The sequence below is a fragment of the Triturus cristatus genome, chromosome 1_2, assembly GCF_964204655.1.
Source record: "Triturus cristatus chromosome 1_2, aTriCri1.1, whole genome shotgun sequence".
NCBI classification, from domain to species: domain Eukaryota; kingdom Metazoa; phylum Chordata; class Amphibia; order Caudata; family Salamandridae; genus Triturus; species Triturus cristatus.
In genome coordinates, this window is record NC_140580.1 from 748,625,084 (window position 1) to 748,648,136 (window position 23,053).

Below are 23,053 nucleotides of genomic sequence, written 5' to 3' on the forward strand. Positions count from 1 at the left end.
GGGTAAGCAATGTTCGCTAATAAGTGACCATAAACCTTTGATCAGATTACTTACCATGGAGGGCTTGATAAAAGCGTCTGCACACATAGCAAGAATATCCAATAGACTGTAGGATTTTATGTATAGGATTGTTTATGTGCCAGGCAAAGAAAATGTTACCACTGATTTTTTGTTCAAGATGAATGAGGAGTATCATATAGCATGGGAACATGATTATGGTTTTCCGGCTATAGATAAAGAAATGTGGATGAAAGAGTACAGTGAAGATGACTTTCAACAAAAAGCGCTAGTATACATGGTTAATAGATGTCCCACAAAAGGTGCAATCAGAAGTGTTGGGGAAATGAATGAACGGACTTCGGAGGACGGTTTAATTTGGAGAGGAGACCGGATAGTTCCACCGTCTACATAGAGGAATATTATTACCATTCAAGGTCATGGAGGAATTGTTGAACAAAGCAAAGAGTTAAAAAAAGGATATTGGTGGCCAGGAATGGATAGCTTTATAGATAGAATAGTTAGAAATTGTATAAATTGTGCTAATTCTGATAAGTCACTCAAAACTTTGGGGCCTAATATGTGCAAACCTTTTGTTCTCAAAGAACCATGGAATACTGTAGCTGTGGATATCATGGGGTCCTTTTGGAGAGCAACCAAAGTACATTATTGCTGTTACGGATATCTTTTTGAAATGGCCAGAGGTGCAGGTGGTGGAGAAAGTTGTCAATGACACAGTGTTGTGTTTTTTGGATAAGGTGTTCACACCGGAAGGATTACCTGTCACCATCATCACCGATAATGGTGTACAAGTTGTGTCCAATAAAGCTAAAGATTATTTTAAGTGAGTGGGAATCAAATATTGCACCACTTCTCTTTATAATCCCACTCCAACTACAAATTCAAAAAAATGTATGGAAGTGTATAATTACGGCCGATGATCGGACAAACATTTCTCCATTTGAATTTATGAGAGGCCATCTTCCAAGAACCAAAAGTAATCCTGCATGGTTAAAAAATTCTACCGCCTATAAAGTAGATTTGGAAATGATTAGCAAAACTATTGTTGAAGATACCCATACTAAACACAAGTTATGGTATGATAGTAAACAAGCATTGAAAATGCTATAGGTCTCGCCTTTTATTAAGTTAAAGCCATTTGCTTTGCTATACAATACCATTAGCAAAGCAAATGGGTTTAACTTAATCAAAGGCGAGACCTATTGCATTTTTAATGCTTGTTGCAATTTGTCACACCGAATGGGACGGGTATGCCCAGACGTGGGTCCCATGCTCTCCATGCCACTGGAGTTAAGCTATCCTGGCTGATGAGGGCAGAAAGCCCCAAAACGGTCCTAGGATGCTTGTTTCCAGCCCAGGAAAGACCTGGCCTGGCAGTTCGGACGGGACTGTTCTCATTGGGCGCAGGGTCAAGACTGATTTGCATATGGCTGGGTCCAAACTGGAATGGCATGGTGAGCAAAAAAACGATGGATTTAGGCCTAGATCTCTGTACTGGGGTGAATGTAGAACATTGTTCTGCAGTCTGCCCATCAATTGTTCTTTTTGCATTTGGCCTTATTAAAGTGACATATCAGGGAATTAGGGAGACTGAATGCTGTCACGCAGTGCCTCCGGTGAGAAGATGTTGTTTAACTAAAACAAGCAGTAATCACTCCAGCATTGTAGACCACCCACCAGGCACATGCATGGACCAACTTTTGAACTTGGCATACATGCTCCGTTAGAAGAAAACAAAAGTAGTTGCTAGCATTACACCTGAAACTCGCACCCTTGTATTTCTTAAGTGTGATGAGATCACACAGCACAACCGGTTGTGAGGTGGGAGACCGAAAGAAGTCCGATACAGTCTTAGAATCTCAACGCGAGAGAAATAAATGATTGTCTGATGATGCAGACGTAACCGGAGACAATCACAAAGGTCTTGGAGCAGGTATCAAGCCTTTCCCTGAAGCAATAATGGGTCCAATTAAGAAAAGTCGACCAGGATACCTTTAATTTTAGTGACGAGTAAACACCTTATGCGCCAGGTTTGGACTTGAAACGTGATGCCTGCAAGCCAGGGTCGGGTGACGGTTGGAACAAATAAAATGTTGGCCCCTGCACGCACTGGCAACAAAAGGAGTCTCTGAAACCAACAAAGGAACAGCATGGCACCCGCCATGAGAAAGGATATGGGCAGAGAAATCCCCGCTCCAGTGAGCCATGCGGAAATCGCGCGGTACTTGGCGCCACAACTTCACTTTTTTGGAACTGGAGAAAGCCCACCTGAACCACTTCTTACGGGGACGCTCCCCCTACACGTGCATTCATCCCGCTTGACCATGACATTTTGTAATGGCATCTCTGCATTTGTAAACCGCACCCCCTAGGTGCGACGTCCGTTTGCTATTTAAAATGTGCCGATGTCCCATTGATCTAGGATGTTAAAGCTAAAGAACAAACGGGACGTTTCTTAATTCAATTGCACACTGCAAAATATGATGCACACAAAGGCATCACGCAAGGTAAACGGGCTCATAAAAATGATGGAGTAGTTTCTTTTCTGTAACTCCAGTTCTGTAGTAGGGGTATCTCTGTTATAGTCATAATCTAGTGAATAGTCCCGCCCATGTGCGCGGACCCCGGAGCAATAAAAAATAATCTCTAAAAGGTGACAAATCATGCAGACCTGCATACACCTTTAAGAGAGAATTTAATTTAAAGACAGATAATGCAGCCTATACCCACAGGCTACACTGTCCAGTACTTCAACTAGAATTCCACCAAAATCCACAAACAGCACTGCCTGTCCAGTTTTTCTCCACATAGGAAAAAACCCTGCCTCTACCAGCAAAAGCCTCTGGAATGATAGAGAGGAAGGAGTGGACAGACAAGCCCCATAGGCTGCCATTATGTGGCTTGGAACAGGATACTGTGCCTTTAAGAAAACTTTCCAGTTTTCCAGAACTTTCCCCAGTATCCCAGAATGCCCAGCAGGTCCCATTTACTTTCAGTTCTTTTTGAAGGCGTAGCACGCCAGACCTGTAGCATTCTACATATGAATAAGAATCTCTCCACCGGGGAGGAGGGCGGGCGCTTATGACTATAACAGAGATACCCCTACTACAGAACTGGAGTTACAGAAAAGAAACTACTCCTTCTGTAGTAGGGGATCTCTGTGTATAGTCATAATCTAGTGAATAGAATGGCAAGCCCATCCCCACACAACAAAAGCGGTGGAGAACACATAAGACACTACCACTACTGTGCGAACAAATTTCGCAGCGAAGCCTGCCCAACCTGAGCATCTGCCCTGGCATCCGTGTCCAGACAGTAATGCGCAGCAAAGGTATGGACCGACTTCCAAGTGGCCGCCTTACAAATTTCCGCAATCGGAACATTACGCAGCAAAGCCGTCGTGGCAGCTTTGCCCCTGGTGGAATGAGCCTTAGGTTTACCCCCTAAGGTCTTATTAGCCTTTTGATAACACAACTGTATGCAGGACACAATCCACCGAGAGATGGACTGCTTAGAGGTCGCAAGACCAGTCCTGACTGAGCCATAATTAACAAACAATTGGTCAGACCTACGAATATCCTTGGTCTTATCCAGATAAAATTTCAACACCCTTCGGACATCCAGGGAATGGAGAGCCCTTTCCGCTGGTGAAGAGGGATTCTGAAAGAACGTAGGTAAAGTTATGGTCTGATTGACATGAAAGTCAGAGATAACCTTAGGAAGGAACTTAGGGTGAGTACGCATCACAACCTTAGCAGCATGAAACACAGTATAAGGTTCTTGACAACATAATGCCTGAAGTTCACTCACCCTGCGGGCCGATGTAATGGCCACTAGGAACGCCACCTTCCAGGATAGGTGCTGCAATGAAGCCTTGTGAATAGGTTCAAAAGGCTCTCTCATCAGTCTGGACAGCACCACATTCAAGTCCCAAGAAGGCGAGGGAAGTCTGACAGGAGGGAACACCTTCTTCAAGCCTTCCAAAAAATCCTTGACCACAGGAATCTGAAAGAAGGACGTCTGTGAAGGGCACTTCCTGTAAGCAGTCAAAGTAGCCAGATGAACCTTAATGGAATGGAAATTAAGGCCAGACTGCGCCAGATGCAAAAGGTATGGAAGGATGACATCTTCCTTACATGTTGTCGGATCAAAGTTCTTGGACTTACACCAGATACAGAACCTCTTCCACTTGTAAGCATAGGATGTCCTAGTGGAAGGTCGCTTAGACTCCTTCAGAATGTCCATACAATCGTCTGGTAGATTCAGATGACCATATTGCACTATTTCAGGAGCCATGCCGCCAAACTCAAAGACGAGAGGTTGGGGTGCACCATCCGCCCCCCGAACTTCGTGAGAAGGTCCGGCCTGCACGGCAACCGCATGTGAGGAAGGAGAGACCGGTGAAGAAGGTCCGTGAACCACCAATGCCTGGGCCACTCCGGGGCGATCAGGATCATCCGCGCCCTGGACTGGGACAGCTTGATGAGCACCGCCGGAATCAGGGGAATGGGTGGAAAAGCGTACAGAAAGCTGTTCGACCAATCGATCCATAGCGCATTCCCCAGCGTCCCCCGCTGGTAGTACCTGGATGCGAAGTCTCGGCATTTGCTGTTTTCGGCGGTGGCGAACAGATCTACGTCTGGAGTCCCCCACCTTGCGAAGACTTCTCCTAGTACTTCGTCGTTTATGACCCATTCGTGGTTTTCCTGAATCAGCCTGCTCAAGGCGTCCGCCTGAGCATTCTGCACCCCTGGCAGATGCGTGGCCGTAATCGTCAGTCCTCGGGCCAGCAGCCAGCGCCAGATCGCCTGCGCCTCCTGCGACAGAGTGCGCGATCTCGACCCCCCCTGCTTGTTGAGGTAATACATCGTGGTTGTATTGTCCGTCTGTATCAGCAGCGAGTTGGTCTGGAAGGACGGAAGGAAAGCCTTCAGTGCCAGGAAGACAGCTCTGAGTTCCAGGAAATTGATGTGGTACGTCGATTCCAAAGGAGACCACTTCCCTTGAATCTGCAGGTCCCCGGAATGCGCACCCCAGCCCTGGAGAGAAGCATCCGTCACCACATTCGTCGTGGGAATGTCCTTGTGGAAGGGAACCCCCTGGAGGAGGTTTTCCGCCGAACACCACCACTTCAGAGACTGACGAGCATGTAGAGACAGTCGGATCTTGTCGTCCCAAGAGCCTGTCTTCTGATCCCACTGATCCTCCAAGCACTCCTGCAGTGGTCGCATCTGTAGACGTGCGTGCGGAGTGAGGAAGATACAGGAGGCCATCGATCCCAGTAGAGACGACACCTTCCTCACAGTCGTCGATGGAGCAGTCCTGAGGTCCTGAGCCTTCCGAAGGAGTGATAACCGTCTCTCCTCCGAAGGAGACACGCTTGCTGACCGCGTATCTATGGAGGCCCCCAGGTACTGTATGCACTGTACCGGAGATGGGACCGATTTGGACATGTTGACGTGTAACCCCAGCTTGTTCAAGAGCTCGCACGTCCAACGGAAGTGTTCTTGCGCCTCCTCGAAGGATGACGCCTTGATCAGCCAATCGTCCAGATACGGGTAGACAAACACCTTGTTCCTCCGCAGGTGTGCCGCCACCACCGCCATACACTTCGAAAAAGTCCTGGGAGCAGACTTTAGCCCGAATGGCAGTACTGTGTATTGATAGTGATTGGCGCCGACTTGGAATCGCAGGAACTTCCTGTGCTTCTGTGCTATGGGCACATGGAAGTACGCATCCTGTAGATCTATGGCACAGAGCCAGTCTCCCCGTTGCAGCTGAGGGTAAATCTGGTGCAACGATAGCATGCGAAACTTCTCTCTGCGAATCCACTTGTTTGCTTGTCGCAAATCCAGAATGGGCCTGAACTCGTTCTTGTCCTTCTTGCGAACGAGGAAGAACCGAGAGTACAGACCTCTTCCCCTTTGAGACAAAGGTACTTCTTCTACCGCCTTTTTTCTCAACAAGATGTCTGCCTCCGCCTGGAGCTCCCTCAGCTGGAAGCGAGAGCTGACCGGCGGAATCGCTGGAGGCGGGCTGATGAACCGAAGACTGTATCCATTGCAAACAATATTCAGCACCCACTTGTCCTGAGTAATTTTTCTCCACTCTGCCGGAAAAAATCGAATGCTTCCCCCCACTGGAGTGGGTAACGGTTGAGGGGGAAGTAACAGCTCAGGGCCGAGACCCGGCCGGGCCCTTGTTTGTGGTAGTAGCCTGCTGGCCACCTCTACCCCTCTGGCGCTTCTGGAAGGGCTTGCGGAACTGCTGCTGTTGTGGCTGCTGCTGTCCCGAGCCCTGCCCACGCCCTCGGCCCGACGACCCGAACCTCCTCTGGAACGGTCGTTTCTTTTTCTCGGCCTTCTCTAACCCGACGGCCGTCAGGGTTTCCGCTTCAGCCTTCATGCGGGCCATTTCATCGTCCGCATGCTTCCCGAACAGGGTTTCCCCCGAGAAGGGCAGGTTGGCCACTCTCTGCTGCGCCTCCGGCTTGAGGGACGTCAGGCGCAACCAGGAATGGCGCCGCTGGTGGACGCCATGACAGTAGGCGTGGGCGGCCAATAGCGATATATCCGCTGCTGCGCTGATCGTTTGGTTAGAAACCAGCATGCCTTCGCGCACCGTCTCCAAGAAGTCCTCCTTCTTGTCTCGTGGCAGGAGGTCCGCATATTGCTGCAGGGATTCCCACAGTGCCCAGTCGTAACGGCCCAACAACGCCCCTGCACTCGCCGCCTTCATCGTGGTGGCGGCGGTACCACACACCTTCCTGCCCGCAGAGTCCAGCCAGCGGCTTTCCTTGTCCGGTGGCACCGTGGAGGCCGGGGCGGTCGCATGTTGTTTTCTCGCCGCCGTCACGATAACCGAATCCGGCTTCGGGTCCCCTCTCAAGAATGACGGATCCGACTCCGGGGCCCTATATTTCTTCATGAGCCTGGACGGAGCGGCCTTCGCTGTTGCGGGAGTGAGGAACAGTTCCAAGGCTGGTTCCACTAGTCCAGGCACGAGAGGCAGGAGGGGGCGAGACAAGTGTCTTTTATGAAGCGTCTCAAATATCACGGACGTCGTGGGTGTTGGAACCGTCACCGTGATATTCAGCTTCGCAGCCCCTCGCAACAGCACCTCCTGGAACGAGACCAAGTCGTCCACCGGCGACACCCTAGTCCCCGGGGAGTCCGACAGCGTCGGGGAAAGGTCCCTGTCCGAGGAGCGCGACTTGGACCTATACCTTCTGCGGCGTTGTCTAGAGTCTGACGAGGATCGCCCTCGGCTCCGCGATCGTCGCCTCCTGTGAGAGCGGGAGCGCGACGTCTTCGGCTTAGGCCTGTCCGCCGGTCTCGCTGGTCCAGGCGACCGTGGGCGTCGTGGCTTCGGGGTCCCCTGCGGCGGAGTCGGGTACCGTGGAAGGGAAACCGACCTCGGGGGGACCGGCGGCGGTCCCGCAGGAGTGCTTGGCAGCAACAGAGGCTGGGGTGGCGGAGACAGAGTCCGCGGCCGCGGAGGAGGCGGTGGAGGAGGTGGAGACGGTGGTGGAGGAGGTGGCGGTGGTGGAGGAGGCGGTGGCAGAGGTGGGAGAGGAGGAGGCGACGGAGACCTCCGAGGCGGGGTATACACCACTGAGTACACCGATCCCGGCGACTCTCTCTTCCTCGACGTCGACCTGTGCCTCAACGGCGATCTTCGCCTCGACGGCGACCTCCGCCTCGACGGCGACCTTCGCCTCGACGGCGACCTTCGCCTCGACGGCGATCTCCGCCTCGACGGCGATCTCCGCCTCGACGGCGATCTCCTTCTCTTCATCGACGGCGAGCTGCGATCCCTCGACGCCGAACGCCGACGCCGGGTCTTCTCTCGACGTCGACCGCTGGACGCAGCCGAAGACGGCGTCGTCGCCGACGACGCCGATGTAGTCGACGGCGGCCTATTCAGGTCCCTCGACGGCGATCGCCGACGCCGCTTCTCCCCAGAGCCCTGGGGAGACGGCGAACAGACGGTGGTCATCCTCCTCGACGTCGCCGTCGACGCCCTCGACGTCGACGGGGAGCGGGAGCGCTTACTGGTCTTCCTGCCCCTGGGGAGCCCCACAGAGGCCTCAGTATGGGCCAAATCAGCCCCTCCAGACCCACCTGGTGCCTTCAGTCTTCGCTCCTCCAGAGCTTGAAGCCTGCTCTTCATCCTGTCCCTCAGGGTTCTGGCTGAAAACGAGTGGCAGATGGTACAGCTTTCAGGCACGTGGGACTGGGGAAGGCAAGCTATGCACACCTCGTGTGGGTCAGTTTTAGCCTTCTTTCGACCACATTCCGGGCACTTGTCGAACAAGCCAGGCATGTTGACAGTACCAGCTACTAAACACAAGAAAAAGTGACAAAAATTGCCAAAATCTCAATGAAAACCTTGAAAAAGGTAGAGCTCAATGCTCCAGGGTCCTGCTAGCAGGAGCCGGAAAAAAGAACTGAAAGTAAATGGGACCTGCTGGGCATTCTGGGATACTGGGGAAAGTTCTGGAAAACTGGAAAGTTTTCTTAAAGGCACAGTATCCTGTTCCAAGCCACATAATGGCAGCCTATGGGGCTTGTCTGTCCACTCCTTCCTCTCTATCATTCCAGAGGCTTTTGCTGGTAGAGGCAGGGTTTTTTCCTATGTGGAGAAAAACTGGACAGGCAGTGCTGTTTGTGGATTTTGGTGGAATTCTAGTTGAAGTACTGGACAGTGTAGCCTGTGGGTATAGGCTGCATTATCTGTCTTTAAATTAAATTCTCTCTTAAAGGTGTATGCAGGTCTGCATGATTTGTCACCTTTTAGAGATTATTTTTTATTGCTCCGGGGTCCGCGCACATGGGCGGGACTATTCACTAGATTATGACTATACACAGAGATCCCCTACTACAGAAGCATGGCGATCTTAAGAGAACATATAATGAGCGTCACAATACACATGAGAACTATGTTGCGACAGAGGTCTCATACAATATGTCAACAGGCGAAACGTGCGTCGCAAAATGCGGCACTTCTCTGTTCCCACAACAATACGATTTGTATTTCAGTCAGACTGTAGGGAGCTGAAGTGCTGACTGAATGAATAGATATCAGCAAACTCGCTCTACCACTGAACCTTTGCTTTCATTCTGCCACAGCCCAATTTGTGGTCTGGAGGAGAGTAGCGGGTTAATGCCTGCGCATGGCCACCAAAATGTGATTTAAGTAAAACAGAATGGATGTCCAAAAGACTGCGTAGACAAACTACTCTGAAGTCAGCTCTGGAGGCTCCAGCTTTCCTGTACACTAATTCTGCACTAAGGAAAAAAAGTAATGTAATTATTACTCGTTTATACAGCTCCTCGTAGCGGATAGATGTAACACTCCAATAAACAGAGTCTTCAAATGGTTCAAGTAAAAAGGCGACCCCCTAAAACTGTGCGTGTTGTGGGGTGAAGGACTCAAGTATTTACCAGGTGCAATACACGTACGTGATTAAACAGTGTCTTGCCAAGTATAGCATAGGTCACCTCTTGCAGTGCGAAGCAGCACGCCAATGGTGAGATGACCTATGGGAGTGGTGTGGCGCAGTGCCCAGGGCGGCTGACCCCGGAGCGCAGGACTCACGGCGGCAGCTCAGCACCACGTGACTCTGCAATAGCTCACTTAATCTCCCCGACGGCCCCAGCGCCTTGAGACCCTTAGGGGCTTTACAAATACCGGATTTCTTTATTTATGCTTTATTCTGCAGATAGAAAGGATGTTCTGGCAAATCATGTGCCAAGAACTCATTTGTGACAGCTTTGTCGAGTTGTAGCATAGCATCTTTGAGTAGTTTTCCTCCACTATATTCAATCTCACCCCTAATTAGACATCAAGTTGACAAGTTACGAGCCAACTTTTAAGACCAAAAAAGCATTCAACTCTTGCTGGTATGTATACCTGTTTCAACTGCAAAGTGAATAGACAGCTTAAAACCGACTGCGTCCGATGATTATTTAAATGTCGGATCAGAGAGCCTACACCGCCCCTTTATATATGACTTGAGCAGCTATAACTTTTCCTTTTGATCAATCAAGGCAACTACTTTGGCACTCCCTCTTTGCCTGTCCCACAGGGGTAACGCGTTACTCCAGGATCTATTCTAAAGGCAAAGCGCTTACCCGATACATGTATTTAGGTCACTGTATGAGAACCTTGGAGGACTTTACCCAACAGCATCCCTATTATTGCATAGTAACATGGGCCCGTCACAGACCTTGCTTACTTTATAAGTGACTGGTAAACAGCCAGTGGTGACAGTACACCCAAATATTTATTGGTTAACTGGACCGGTCAAAGAGCTGATGGAGATATGAGGTTTAGAGTGTCTAGTACAGCAAGGAACGCCAATGCAAAAAATGTATAACCCCATCCCCAAACTCACTACTATAGAACTAAAATCTGCTATCGAAATACATTCCATTGAAATCGGAGTGACGCCAACCCCTACGTTACATGCACTGTGGGACGGTGAAAACACCAAAGAAAACGCAAGATAATCGCCCTATGGATGTGGGCGTTTTGTCGACCCTACTGATTTCACTCAAGAAAAATTTGACGCTGTATGTATAAGGTATAACTTTATTTTTAAGTTAATTAAAACTAATTAAAACAAATACAAGATAAACCCCTTCATTGTTTTAAACCACAATAAAATAAGATCTGTCTTTGTGTTTTTAACTCCTCAATCCCATAATCTACGAGCTTGTTGGTGGGAGAGATGGTCGGGTCGGAAGCAATTCGTAGCCATGATCTATAAGGCTCAGTAAGTTAAAATGCTTGTAGCTTTATGGTGGGATCAAGTACTGATATTCGGTAGTCAAGTGCGCCCAGTTGGACAAAAGTACTTGACGAATTAGTGAGCGCGGGAGCACAAGCACGGAGGCCAGTGGATTAGGAGGGGGGCTGGGTCTTGTAGTTCTCAAGTGGCAGTAGACCATGAATGCGAGCATGGTGTCTGCCACATTACAATACCCGACATGCAATCTCTCCGACAGGGGAAGGTCGTGGTGAAGAGGATGTAACGTCACAACGCCATTTTTAAGCTGTCAGTAGGTAGTATTGGTATTTTAGTTCTGACTGGGTGCTGCGTGTATGAAACAAAGCAAGATGGACTGCTCTACCCAGCGGGCAAACCGTGACTGACTGAATTTCTGGGCGTTGTAGTTCATGACAAATGGTGCGCAATGTGATAGTTAAATTAACATGGTGATAATTTGGAATTAAGTAATCGATATGCAAATGCGGCGATGGATGAAGTGGAAAGGGACAGGGAGGAGACGTTATCCTCTCACAGTTTTAATTAGCTCGCCCTCCGCGGTGAAAACCTTACTCTAAATTGGTTTTATAGTATAAAATGTATACAGTGTTAACACGTAGATAATCTAAAACAAGTGCTTGCCATGACGTATACTTTTCTCTTTTTCTGCCGTCCCGCTTGGACGGCCTCGCCTGCTTTCCTTCTGAAGTAAAACTTTTCTTGTCTTTATGGGGCCATGTGTTTGGCCCCATAAAGATAAGAAACCTTTTACGTTAGAAGGAAAGCAGGCGAGCCCTTCCAAGTGGGACGGGCGAAAAAGCCGAAAATAAAGTTCGCAACAAGCTCTTTTCCAATGGCTGGCAACCGTTTAGCATAAACGGTGACGCCAGCCAATGGTAAAGAGGGGCGGGGCTTAAAGCCCTTTACCAAAACTCCTCCAAAACATTAAATCTCGCCAGCGAGACTGCGCATGTGCACAGCCCATGCCAGCCGAGACCTAAAAAGGATCAGTGGATTAGGCCTTAAGACTGGAATGTTGATTAAAATACAAAAAAAAAACCTCCGGAGGGTGAGAAAAGGAGAAAGTCAGTTTACAGGTCCTTTTGAGATGACATAGGTTTTGAAAAATGATGTGAGATTAAGTGATAGGAAAGTATGGAACATCAAAAGAATTGCTGATTTGAATGTGAGAATCACATATATAGAAGAGGAAATCTTGATCGTGTCAGTAAGAATTTTGATGAAAGTTATGGGAAGAACAGGAAACTCCTGGAGGTAAAGAGCACAAGTTTACTCTTCAAAGAATGTGAAATGATGCGAGAGTTGAAAATGAAATTACGGGCTACTGATGGCTAGTCTGTCAATGTCGGGCAAAAGGTGGTACAGTTATCAGTGGATGGAAAAAGGTTGCTAAGGAATCCTATTTGAATGTCTGGTTTTGTGTGTAAGGGAAATGGTTGAACATTGTTTTGTTCTACTCTAGTACAATTTTAGGATAAGTTTCCTTTTAGGTAGGTCTGTTGTCTATATTTTTCCTATGTATTTTATCTAGCTTTTATGTAGTTTTAAGTGTCAGAACATATATATTGATTATGTTTTATTTTTGTTATTCATTTTCTTTTTTTATTGCAATCATTTACGGCACTCCATGTTTACTGCCTTTTATTGTATAACTGGAAGGGATGTTTGGTGTTATAACTAAGATTCTAGTGCGGTCGCTGTGCGAGCATGTGATTCGATTTGAAGCTCTGTGTAAGCATCAGTGACAGTTGAAGGGAGGTACTGGACAAAGGAGGAGTGCACTGGTGGTGGTGTTCAGTTATGTTAATAAATAATTATTCAACCACATAAGGCTCCTGTTATCAACTTCACACACGCCTACAAGGTCTTGCACAAAGAAGGACCAGAATACATCAACAAATGCCTGACCTTCAATCAACCGCCCTGACACATTCGATCTGCTTCCCTCTTCCACGCAGACACCCCATAGATCTGCCGAACTAACAGTGGAAGACTCTCTTCCTCACACTTGGCGGGCAAGGCATGGAACAACCTTCCGCTGCACCTCAGGACTGCAGTTTTGTTCCAGCAATTCAGAAGACCTGGCTGTTCGATTGAACAACCCACCACACTGCAGCCAACTTCCCAAGTGACTCGAGACCCCCACAGGTGAGTTGCGGTGCTCTATAAATGTTTGACTAATTGATAGCCTCGTTTTCTCATGTTACTTTCGCAAACAATTTTGTTATTCTGATTTCATGAGGTGACATCCCTAATTCAATGTCTCTTAACCTGTGGTCTGAGGACCCCTGGGAGAGCATGAGGCCTACTCAGGGGATCCAGGACTGTGTTACCAAATTACATATAAATATTAAAATTAATACATTTAAATTAATAAAGTATATACGAATAAAGAAGCAATACTGAAAATGTGAAAACTTTTTCTATACTTGATTGTGAATTAAACAAAATATTACAATATTTCAGCATTTGTTTACAGCATACTTGCCTTTGTATTTTGTGAATTGTTTTGAAGTTCAAATCATAGAAATTACTTTGGCCATCTTCCAATAATGAGTTAGTGGGTTCCGGTAAAGATTCAGTGGGGCTCCACAAAAGTAGAAAGAATAAGAACCACTGCCGTAATGCATTGCATTCTGCCTGTATCATTTCGCATATCCTTATTACATAAATTTCAACAAAAATCTTTGAAAATGTAAAGATAAATGTATCATAAAATGTGTGCCTGGACTGCATACGGCAAAACAAAACAGCAAGATTTGGTTGCAAGCAAGTAACAGTTAACCCTAAAGAGTGGGACTGAACATACCTCATTTACTTAAATATTATCAAGCATCCCGCTTGAGATACCAACTGAATTGGTCCCACGTAGACACAAAAATAACTGTTCTATATAGATAATGTTCTGACTGGCAGATTTCGATTAGAAGATACTTGGCAGCACAACACAGACAGAGACACTTATCTTTATATCTCTGCTGTAACAATGTATACTGGGGGTTTGGGACGCGATTGCGATGACAGCCTAGCCAGGCCCCCTTCACACCTCTTTTTAAACAATGCAGTTTTTCTACCAGGGATGAACAACATAAATTTAAAGTACTAGAGGTAAGGGCATACATGACACACTGGGGGATCTTTTCCGTAAAGGCCAAATCAAACAATTCCCACATTTAAAGGAAGAAAATGGGTTACCAGAGGGCAAAAGATTTTTAGACTTGCATGTGAGGTACTGGGTTATGAAGCCTAGAATTAGGGAGGTTAACTTCAGACTACTCACTCTATCTGAAACGCTGATTGAAACCCACACATCACAGACTCGAGCCACTTATATAAATTGTAAAATACGGATGGAGTCAAAGGCAAATGGCTGTCAATTACCTTACACGAAGACTAATTAGATCAGATATTGTGGGGGAACAACAACATAACAAAACATGCACAAGGCAAGAGTCACTATACAAATAGCACTTCACATCACACAGGCTACATCAAATGGACACCAAATGCATGTACACATGTTGGTGAGATAGTGGGAAAAAGGGCATACTGGTCAATATCCTGTTGGGTTGGCCACACTTACACAAACAACTGGAATAAAGTGCTAAATAGCATTCACAAGTTAACTTGGTCAGACCTAGCAAGATGTTAATTGGTTACATTGTTGGCTGCACCCTCAGAGGAAATGTACAAACTTTATAAACACCAACGTGAAGACACTCTTTCTTGATGTTACTGGCACAATAAGAATTCTCAAACTTTGAGGTTGGGGGAGGAGTGGAGGGTGGGTGAGGACTGAGACACCAGGATACAACCTAAGGATTCGGAATACATGGTTCATGGTGGTGACTGAGAAACTGGCGTATTAAACACAGGATAATGACAAACAATGTCAGAGAATACGAGGACCTGAATTTCAGTTTCTGGCACAGGACTGCCTTAGCGTGACATACCCCAAAGTCTCAAGTCTAGGCACCAATAGACACTTAACTCAGGGAAAGGAGACTGGGACAAGGGTATTAAATAATGCTGAGGGATGTGAAATATATACACATTTAATATGCAAGCAATACAGATTTCCACACAGTGGTTCTTGGGGTAATGGTGCAGCTCTGGGATAATAGCTTTATTCTTCATTTTGGTATGAGCCCTGGTACGCAAAATACCAATAAAAACATATCCGGGGTGCCTGCATTTTACAGTAACTGGTGTGGGACATTTAGTGTTCGAAAGTACATTCAATAGATGTATGATCAACCAAGTTAACCACATTAAAATAAAAAACAATTTTAAAATATCATTAAATAGCTTGCAGAACCTTCTATGTACACTTACAACAACTACCTTTTCTATAAAACATTTGCTATCATCATGTTTCTCATTGACCCATTTGGTTTTCTTTTTCGCTGCTCTTTCTGCCTTTGAAGATGTTCCTTCCAAGATGGTCTCAAGTACCTTATCAGACCTTTTTAGGCAAACATGTAGTGCTGAGCAAGCCACAGAATATACCATGTGGCAGGAGACAGAATAACGAGTGAGTGCCTGTTGAGTGCGTATTTACCACAACTCAAAAAACGGCATATCACATAAAATCAGTTACCTTAAGTCTTTCAGGTCTTGCTTTCCAATGCTGTCTTCTTTTCTGTTCTCTGTTGCATCAGTGCTTGTTACAAACTGTGAACTTCGTGTGATCGGCCCGCAAGATTTTTTTTTAGATTTCATGTTAAACCGTTCTATTCTTTTTTTACATGCTCCTGAAGATTTACTTTGCAACGTGGCTTTATTTCTTTGCACTCGTACATGCAGTTTCCCAGATGTTTTTTTGCTTGCGGGTGGAGGTGGGAGATCAAGCAAGCCTGTTTTGGGTTTTTTTAATTCCATAACTTGAGGAATTTTGACCATTCGTACAGGGCTGGAGGTCCTTACAATAGGTGGTGAGCACTGCTTCTTAGATTTAACAGCAGATACATACTTCACATTTTGTTTAGGTTTTTCAGATACTGTAGGCAAATTAATTTGTGCAGGTCCCGTGCTTCGTGCTCTGGTTTTGCCCAAGTGAGTCTCCGTACTCTGCATTTTAATCTCTGCATCTGCTGTACGTCTCCGTTGACTGCTGTTTTTTTCGCTGTTTGAGGAAGAGGAAGCTTTTTTAGTTTTCTTGGGAGGCTGTGGACTATTTTTTTTGGAGACAGGAGAAACAGGCTTTTTTGGACAGCTGTAAGACACATGCTTATTCAAACTTCCAAAGTATGTAAACTGTCGGTTGCAGTAAGGGCAAATGTGTGGTTCTGGATTGGGCACGTTTGTTTTGAGGTCTGCATTCTGCTTTGCAGACTTCTTTTTTTGTAAAATTGCTTTATGGACCAGCTGATTCTTTTTTTTCAGGGCACTCGTTTTTAGTTTGTTACCAGACATTTTACTGATTTCTATGCTGAACTGCATTTTTTTGGGCTGCCCAGCACGCCTGAAAGCATTTTTATCAGAACTGTCTAGAATTAGAAGCCCATTTTTAGGTTGCACAGTCTGTTTTAGTGGCACTGGATTTTTCTTAGGGGTATACCTCTTTTTGTCACTTGCAGAAGCACATACCAAGATGTGCTTATGTAATTCTGGCATGTTGTCCACACTCTTTCCGCATTTAGTGCAGCGAATAGCAGTAGTGAATGTTTGTGGAATATTATGAGTAGTAAAGTTTGTGGCAGTAGCTCCAATTCCCAGGGGATTTCTGTTGTGGTACTGAAACGGGGGTGGTTTAAAGCTTGGGTAGTGCTGATTGAGGCCCATCCGAACATCTGGATCTTTAGACTTTTCTCCTGATGCCATAATTTTTATGGTTGTGTAAAGTTCTTCCGATGAGTCATCTAAATCTTCTTCCTCCTCAACACATGGAGGTACAGACTCTTCTGGAAGGCTAATCGTTGGAGTTAAATTTGCTTTACTTGGATCTGTAAAATTTTGGGGCCGAAGAGTGCCACTTTGAAGTTCATGATAGGTGTATTCTTTATCGGGGTGTAGATCTTGCTGATGTTGCTGCAAATTGCAGAGAAAGGCAAACTCCTTTTTGCAGACAGAGCAAATAAATATCTTTCCAACGCCATGTAGCAAAAATCGATGTTCAGTTAAGCTAGATTTATCTTTAAACAGCTGCACACAAAATTCACATTTGAAAGGGTAGTCTTCAGCATGAGTAGATAAATGTTTTGTAAGTTCTTTAATAGAAAAGAAGGGTGATTCACAGACATTGCACACAATGTTTTTACTGAAGTTCTCTCTGAGGGAGCTCGGTTCGCTTGCAATGTGTGGATTTTCTTTAGGAGACACCTGCTCTTCCATCACCTCCTGTTTAATCAGTAATGCAGGGGGAGCAACCGTGCCTGGGGAAGAAGCGACAAATGATGCTACTGAAAGTGGTGGTGGAGAAGAGGAGCAGGAGGAAGAATCAGAGGAGTCCGAGGAGTCGGACGAAGACGATGGAGATAGTGTAGGAGGGCCAGGGGAAGAAACCGAAGGGTCATCTGAGGGAACAGGAGACAGAGAGGGAGACACCGTAGGTGAAAGAACAGGAAGAGGGGAACGTAGGCTATTGTTAGAAAGTGGTGATGTGCAAGAATGAGTAGAAGCAACATTTGCAGGCTCTGGAACTGGAGACAAAACTGCAGATGAGGAAAGGTCAGGGGTGCAAGAATGAATGAGAGACACATTTATAGGTTCTGGAAGGGAAGAAAGAATGGTAGCTTGGGGAGGAGATGATTCGCAAGAATCGACATGCTTATCATTTGCAGGCACTGCAAACGATGAAAGAATATTAGAAGAGGGAGGTGATGTACATGGTTGTTCAGGGGAAACTTCTGCAGTTTCCGGAAGTGAAGAAATTATTCTGGTTGAGGATGAAGGTGACAGACAAGTATGACTGGTAGTAGTACTTGAGGGTTCTGGAAGTGGAGAAAGCATGGTAGAAGCTGAAGGTGATATGCAAGAACGAGTGGGAGTCATGTGTGTAGATTCTGGTAGTGAAGTTAAAACATTAGGCGAGAGAGACAGTGTTGTAGAAATAGTTATTTCTGGATGGCATGTCAGAGGAGAACCTACATTTGTAGGAATCAGCAGTGGGAGTGTGGGACATGAGGGGAGATCATAAATCTGAAGGATATGGGAACAGGTCAGAAGAGAAGCTGCAGGAGAAAAAGATATAGCTTCGGTGTGTGACTGCTGCTGTTCTGGTGGACACGGACCTGTAACTGTACTTGAACATGGCCCATCTTCTATGATCACATCCATTCCATTATATTCATTCAAAAGAACCTTTTGAAGCATACATGTGGTAGGCTTCTTTTTCTTAAGAATGCCACATGTCTGGACCAAGGTATTCCCTTTTGGTTCCTGACCTTCAGTATCACATGTTTTCTTATGCACACTAAGGTCTAGTACAGACTCCCAAGGACCTGGAGAGCACATGTCTTCAGACTTTAGTTTTACACCACTGGATAAATCTAGAGGCTGCTGATTAAACCCACTGCTAAATGAAACGTTAGCTGTCCAGTCTTTCGATGCTTTGAAATCGTCACTGCACAATGGGCTCATACTTTCCTTTTCTTCTCTCCCTGACAAGCTCCATGCAGGTGAACTATCATGGCTTTCTAACTTGGGAATTTTTGTACCTACTCCCTCATTCCATGCACCCTTTCCTTCAACTGGTTTTCCAAAGTTTTGAGCGGTTGGGCTGTGCTGTGGAGAGCTGGGTGGAGTGCTGGTTCTTCGCTTGAATCTACTACAAACTGCAGGCAGTATGGATGAGGATACACTAGGCGACAGTTTTGCAGCTTCAGTCAATATTGACGAGCTTAATTTATTTCCGTCCTGCGTCTGAAGGAGCTGCTTCAACTTTGAAGATAAGAAAACATTTTTTTCTTTGTGGAAGGGTGAGCTGTCACTAACTGAAACACTGAGAGGAAGGTTTAGTGAACATGGAGTTACAGGCTCAGCTTTCACTTCAGTTTTTAAGATGGGTACAAGAGGAGGACTAGTGGTTCTCCTCTTCTTGGATTCATTCGGTGCGCTATTTGAGGAGTCTTTAAGGTTATCAGTAGTAGGTGTGTGTGGTGGCATATTTTGTGTAATTTCAATTTTGACAGGTGCAAGTAAACAATTAATCCCATACATCTCCGAAGAGTTGGATGGAACTTCAATTACCTCACAATTACTAGTGCTGCTGGTGGGCTCTATTTTACCATCAATATAATAATTTAAATTTTCTGATATATTATTAGAAACATCCATTATATATACATCATCTGCTTCATTGTCCTCTTCAAACTCTGTACTCGTAGTATATACACTTTGGGTCGGCTGGGTTTGCTCCTTTTGGGACTGTTTTTCTTCAAGCAGTCCTTTTCGTCGGACACCTTTGGGTATAAGATGTCGTTCATGAACCCTACGCTGGTGCCTACGCATGTTTATGTGGGTCCCAAAAACTTTTTTGCAATATTTGCATGGATGAAAACCTTGAGGTTCCATATTCTCTTCCTTCAGGCAAGGATAGGTGGCCTCGTGGCCAAGTTTATCAGACTCTGAGATTGTGCAATCTTGTGCAAAGCTGGCCACACTTTGTTCATCAGAGGTCTTGAGGGAAGTATCATCCAACGATATTCTGTTGTCTGAAACATCTTCTGAAGGTAGCGTTGTAGGTTTCCGTTTTGGCCCAGCTTCATGGCGACGCTCATGCCTTCGTCTGTTTATTTGTGTACCAAATGCTTTTCCACAGTATCTGCACTTAAAGGCGTGATTAAGACTTGAAACGTGAATATGCATATGGCGTTCAAGCCCTTGCTTTGTTGTAAACTTTCTTTCACAATGTTGGCAAGGGAACATAAAGGCATCGGGAAGATCACCATTGGATTCCTTTTTTATTTTTGGTGTTTTGACGGCTACCTTTTTCTTGGGAGAGGGTTGTCGGGGTTCCTCTGAAGTACTGTTTGATTTCTCCCAAGTTTCCAGATTTTCTTCATTTGCAAACACATCTTCATTTTCAGAACCTTCTTTGTGTGCACGGCTTCTATAAATTCCTCCTTCACAAACAGTTAATGATTCTGGATTGCTTTCAGATATAATTTGTGGTTCATAAGATGGAGGGATCATTAACTTAGGAAGTGCATCTTGGTTTACCATCTCTTGAATCAAAGCAGTTTGTTCCAATGATAAGATTGGGGAAACCGATGATGTTTCATCTTTTTCTTTAAGGCCTAGAAAAACAGAAATATATTTACTTTGATTTATTTTTTACTCGCGTGTTCTTTAGACTTTTAACATTCTCTGTGACCAAATACTGAATTTCTGGACAAACTTTAAAAGAGATAAAGATAGTAAAAACTGTCTGCAAATACTATCCTTCAACTGTACTACTTGTTAAAACACTATCTGCAATGCAATTCATAAATAGAAAAAAACACTGTGCAAGCGGAAAAGCCTTCGCTGAAGTGCCAGGCTGTTGCTAGCTTAAGTGTTTGCGAAGCGATTTTCAGGTCGAACCTTGGCAGCGCATGCGCTGCGAGCCATGCTGTATTGGAGTATGTACTTCAAGCATCGCCCACTCTACGCCCATAGTTGTCATTAGCTTGTGTCATTGTCCTTCTTAAATGCTGGCTTCTGATTTATTAGGCTTGTTAGTACCGCCTTAGGTACCGTCATGTCTTCATTTATAACCTCCCATGAGTACAAGCCCATTTACTTTGGTTGTTAAATGGTACGTCTTCTTTAGTCTGTAAGCACTATTTTCTTTAATGAGTTTCTCTTACTGCAGGAGGGTCTCTCGAGCACAGTTGTGACCACCGGCTTGTTTATTTAACTCGCAGTAAACTGGGCCATGGGAGACAAAAGGGGGCAACTCTGCGATGCCGTCAAGCATTTGCAGTGCAATAGGTCTCACATATGAAAGAGTTTAAGCTATTGGTATTGTAAATGAAAATGCCTTTTATTTAGGTTTTAAAAACCAAAACATAAATAAGAGGCATTGTCATTTACAATGCCAATGCTCAAACTCGCGTAAAGACGAGACCTACTGCATTACAGATGCTTGCTTACATTTTTTAATCGAGGCAGGTTGTCTAGCCTTACTTCATTGGTCAGAGAACGATGTTGAGTCTATATTATGTGAAGTCATTTGATGTACCACTAGGCTGGGGTCTACCTTCTGTGCTAGCTAATCCATTTCTAGGATTCATTGCAGTGGGTTCTGGTTCCTTGTTCCTAAGATGCAAGACTACAGGATGCATGCAGAGTAATGTTCGCGTCTGTGGGTCAGAGCTGGGGTGACTGCTAGTCCTATTTGTAGGTCATGATCCATGATGAACTTGACACTAGTGTTTAACTTTTGTAGGTCTCAGGCAGGAGAATACTTGTGCACAGATCAACAGCAGTGAAAGTAAAATATGGTGGATGAGATTATGTTTTGGCTCTTAGGATTGGCTGCCTGGTGTAATAGTGATGTCAACCATTGCTTGATGGTTATGTCATGCTAACCCTAGTTCTACGAACTGAAGTGGCACCAGCTAATGCTGAACTTTTTCTAAAACTCAGAGTTCCTGGACTCTGCTGTGAATACTAGTTATCACATTTGTAGGACTGTGGTCCGAAAATATATAAGACTTGTACAATACCAACCCTCATAACTGGCATGTGCATAGTACACTAATCCATGTTGAGGGCTAACGTTTTTGAGGTGTTTCATACTTATTTTAGTTTCTCTGTGACGTGGCTGATGGGCTCTGGCACTATTCTAATTCTTACACCTCAGAGCTGGTGAGTATATAGCACACCTATTACTACGGCTTAAAGGCATGGATGTAGCCATGCATGTTCTTTTAAGGCTTTATGAAGCTTTAGCTGTGTGCCAGAGTGCATGTCACAACAAAAAAGTAAAGTCAGCCCTGGGTCGAACCCTTTATTGATGAGCCTTAATTCAGCATTTGGTCAGCTTTTGTACTAACCCGCTTAAGGAGTGATTCCATTGCCATGCATGGAAGAGCACTGTTATCATACATGTTTCCTGTCCACCAATGCAGAAGAACCACCCCATCTGTCATTATATAGCTGCCAGTACCCAGTGCTACCATCTCACAATCTCTACTTTTGTCAGCAGCAGAAGGGCTGGTGTGCCACTGTAAGAGCAGCAACAGTGAGACAACATAAGTGTGCCAGCAGCTGCAGGGCTTCTGGCCATACCACACTGGGCATCTCTTCCCTAAAATGAACACACATAAAAACTTTAATGATACAGGGTGGTGTGGGCATTTTTTAACTGCAACTACAATGAAGCACTTAGACTAAAGGGACTGTGTCAGATTCTGAGCTACTCACTTGCAACAGATGGTGGGGATGCAATTATGTGTGATACACTGGGCAGAAACGGAATCTTTATTCCATGCCTGCTAGACAATGCAAGCGTCTGCCACCAAGGGACTGGTTTTTTTTTTGGTTTTTTTAAGTGCGCACACACTAAACACCTTTTTTCGACAGGCAGTGGGAGCTGTAAGTTTTATATCTCTGTCTTTACAGTTTTGCATGGTTGGCAGCATGACTGGGAAAGACATGACAGCTGTAAACAGAGACTATGGACAATCATCCCCATACACAAACAGGGCTCACTGTTCATCCCATGTGCTGGAGGAGCACTGTGGGCTCGAGCAGGTGTTTTGCTGCTCCACCATGAACATCATGCCCAAAGAGCTGCCCAGCATGTGGCAGGCTGAGGTCAGAGAAGGCATACTTCAGCATTCCGAGTAGTGCCTCACCATGCTCCCATCTGCTACTGGAGATGAACTGAATCCTTTAGTGCCATCTTCACTCACTTGCTGATCATGCTTCTCCCAAGACCCGACAAGCATGAGCGGCTACTCTCAAGTGAGTAAAAGGGCAGCAGAGTCGCAGGACTCTGCTGTCTCTTTACTCACTTGAGTGGTATGGGTGTGGTGGGTGAAGGAAAAGGCTTGGTGAGACCCATGAGGTGGGATACAACTATCAAACAACAGTATTTTAAGCCATGGTCACAGTACACAAACGGTGTGTTGGGCTCTAATTAGTGATGACCGGCAGCACGCCGTGGATGGATGAAATACCCCTGGCATCTAGACATCCTCATCAACACATTCATGCATTTACATTGATTTGCATAGAGCTAAGACTTTAAAGAATAAAGAAGATGCAATGTGCTGAAAATCTGACTATATTTAGGGTCACAGAGCCCTC

General features: G+C 45.6%; 1 protein-coding gene across 9 annotated transcripts in view; it reads right to left on the reverse strand.

Annotated features, from left to right (window-relative positions):
- PRDM2 (PR/SET domain 2) overlaps positions 1 to 23,053 on the reverse strand; it is a 348,925-nt gene that overhangs the window by 41,908 nt on the left and 283,964 nt on the right. For 7 of the 9 annotated variants that reach the window (XM_085608682.1, XM_085608678.1, XM_085608685.1 and 4 more), the window contains one exon: positions 15,414 to 20,052. In XM_085608682.1, coding sequence (XP_085464808.1) covers positions 15,414 to 20,052 — 4,639 coding nt within the window. Of the gene's footprint in view, positions 1 to 13,301; positions 20,053 to 23,053 lie in introns of all 9 variants that reach the window. The other 2 variants (XM_085608684.1, XM_085608681.1) reach the window with 1 other exon arrangement.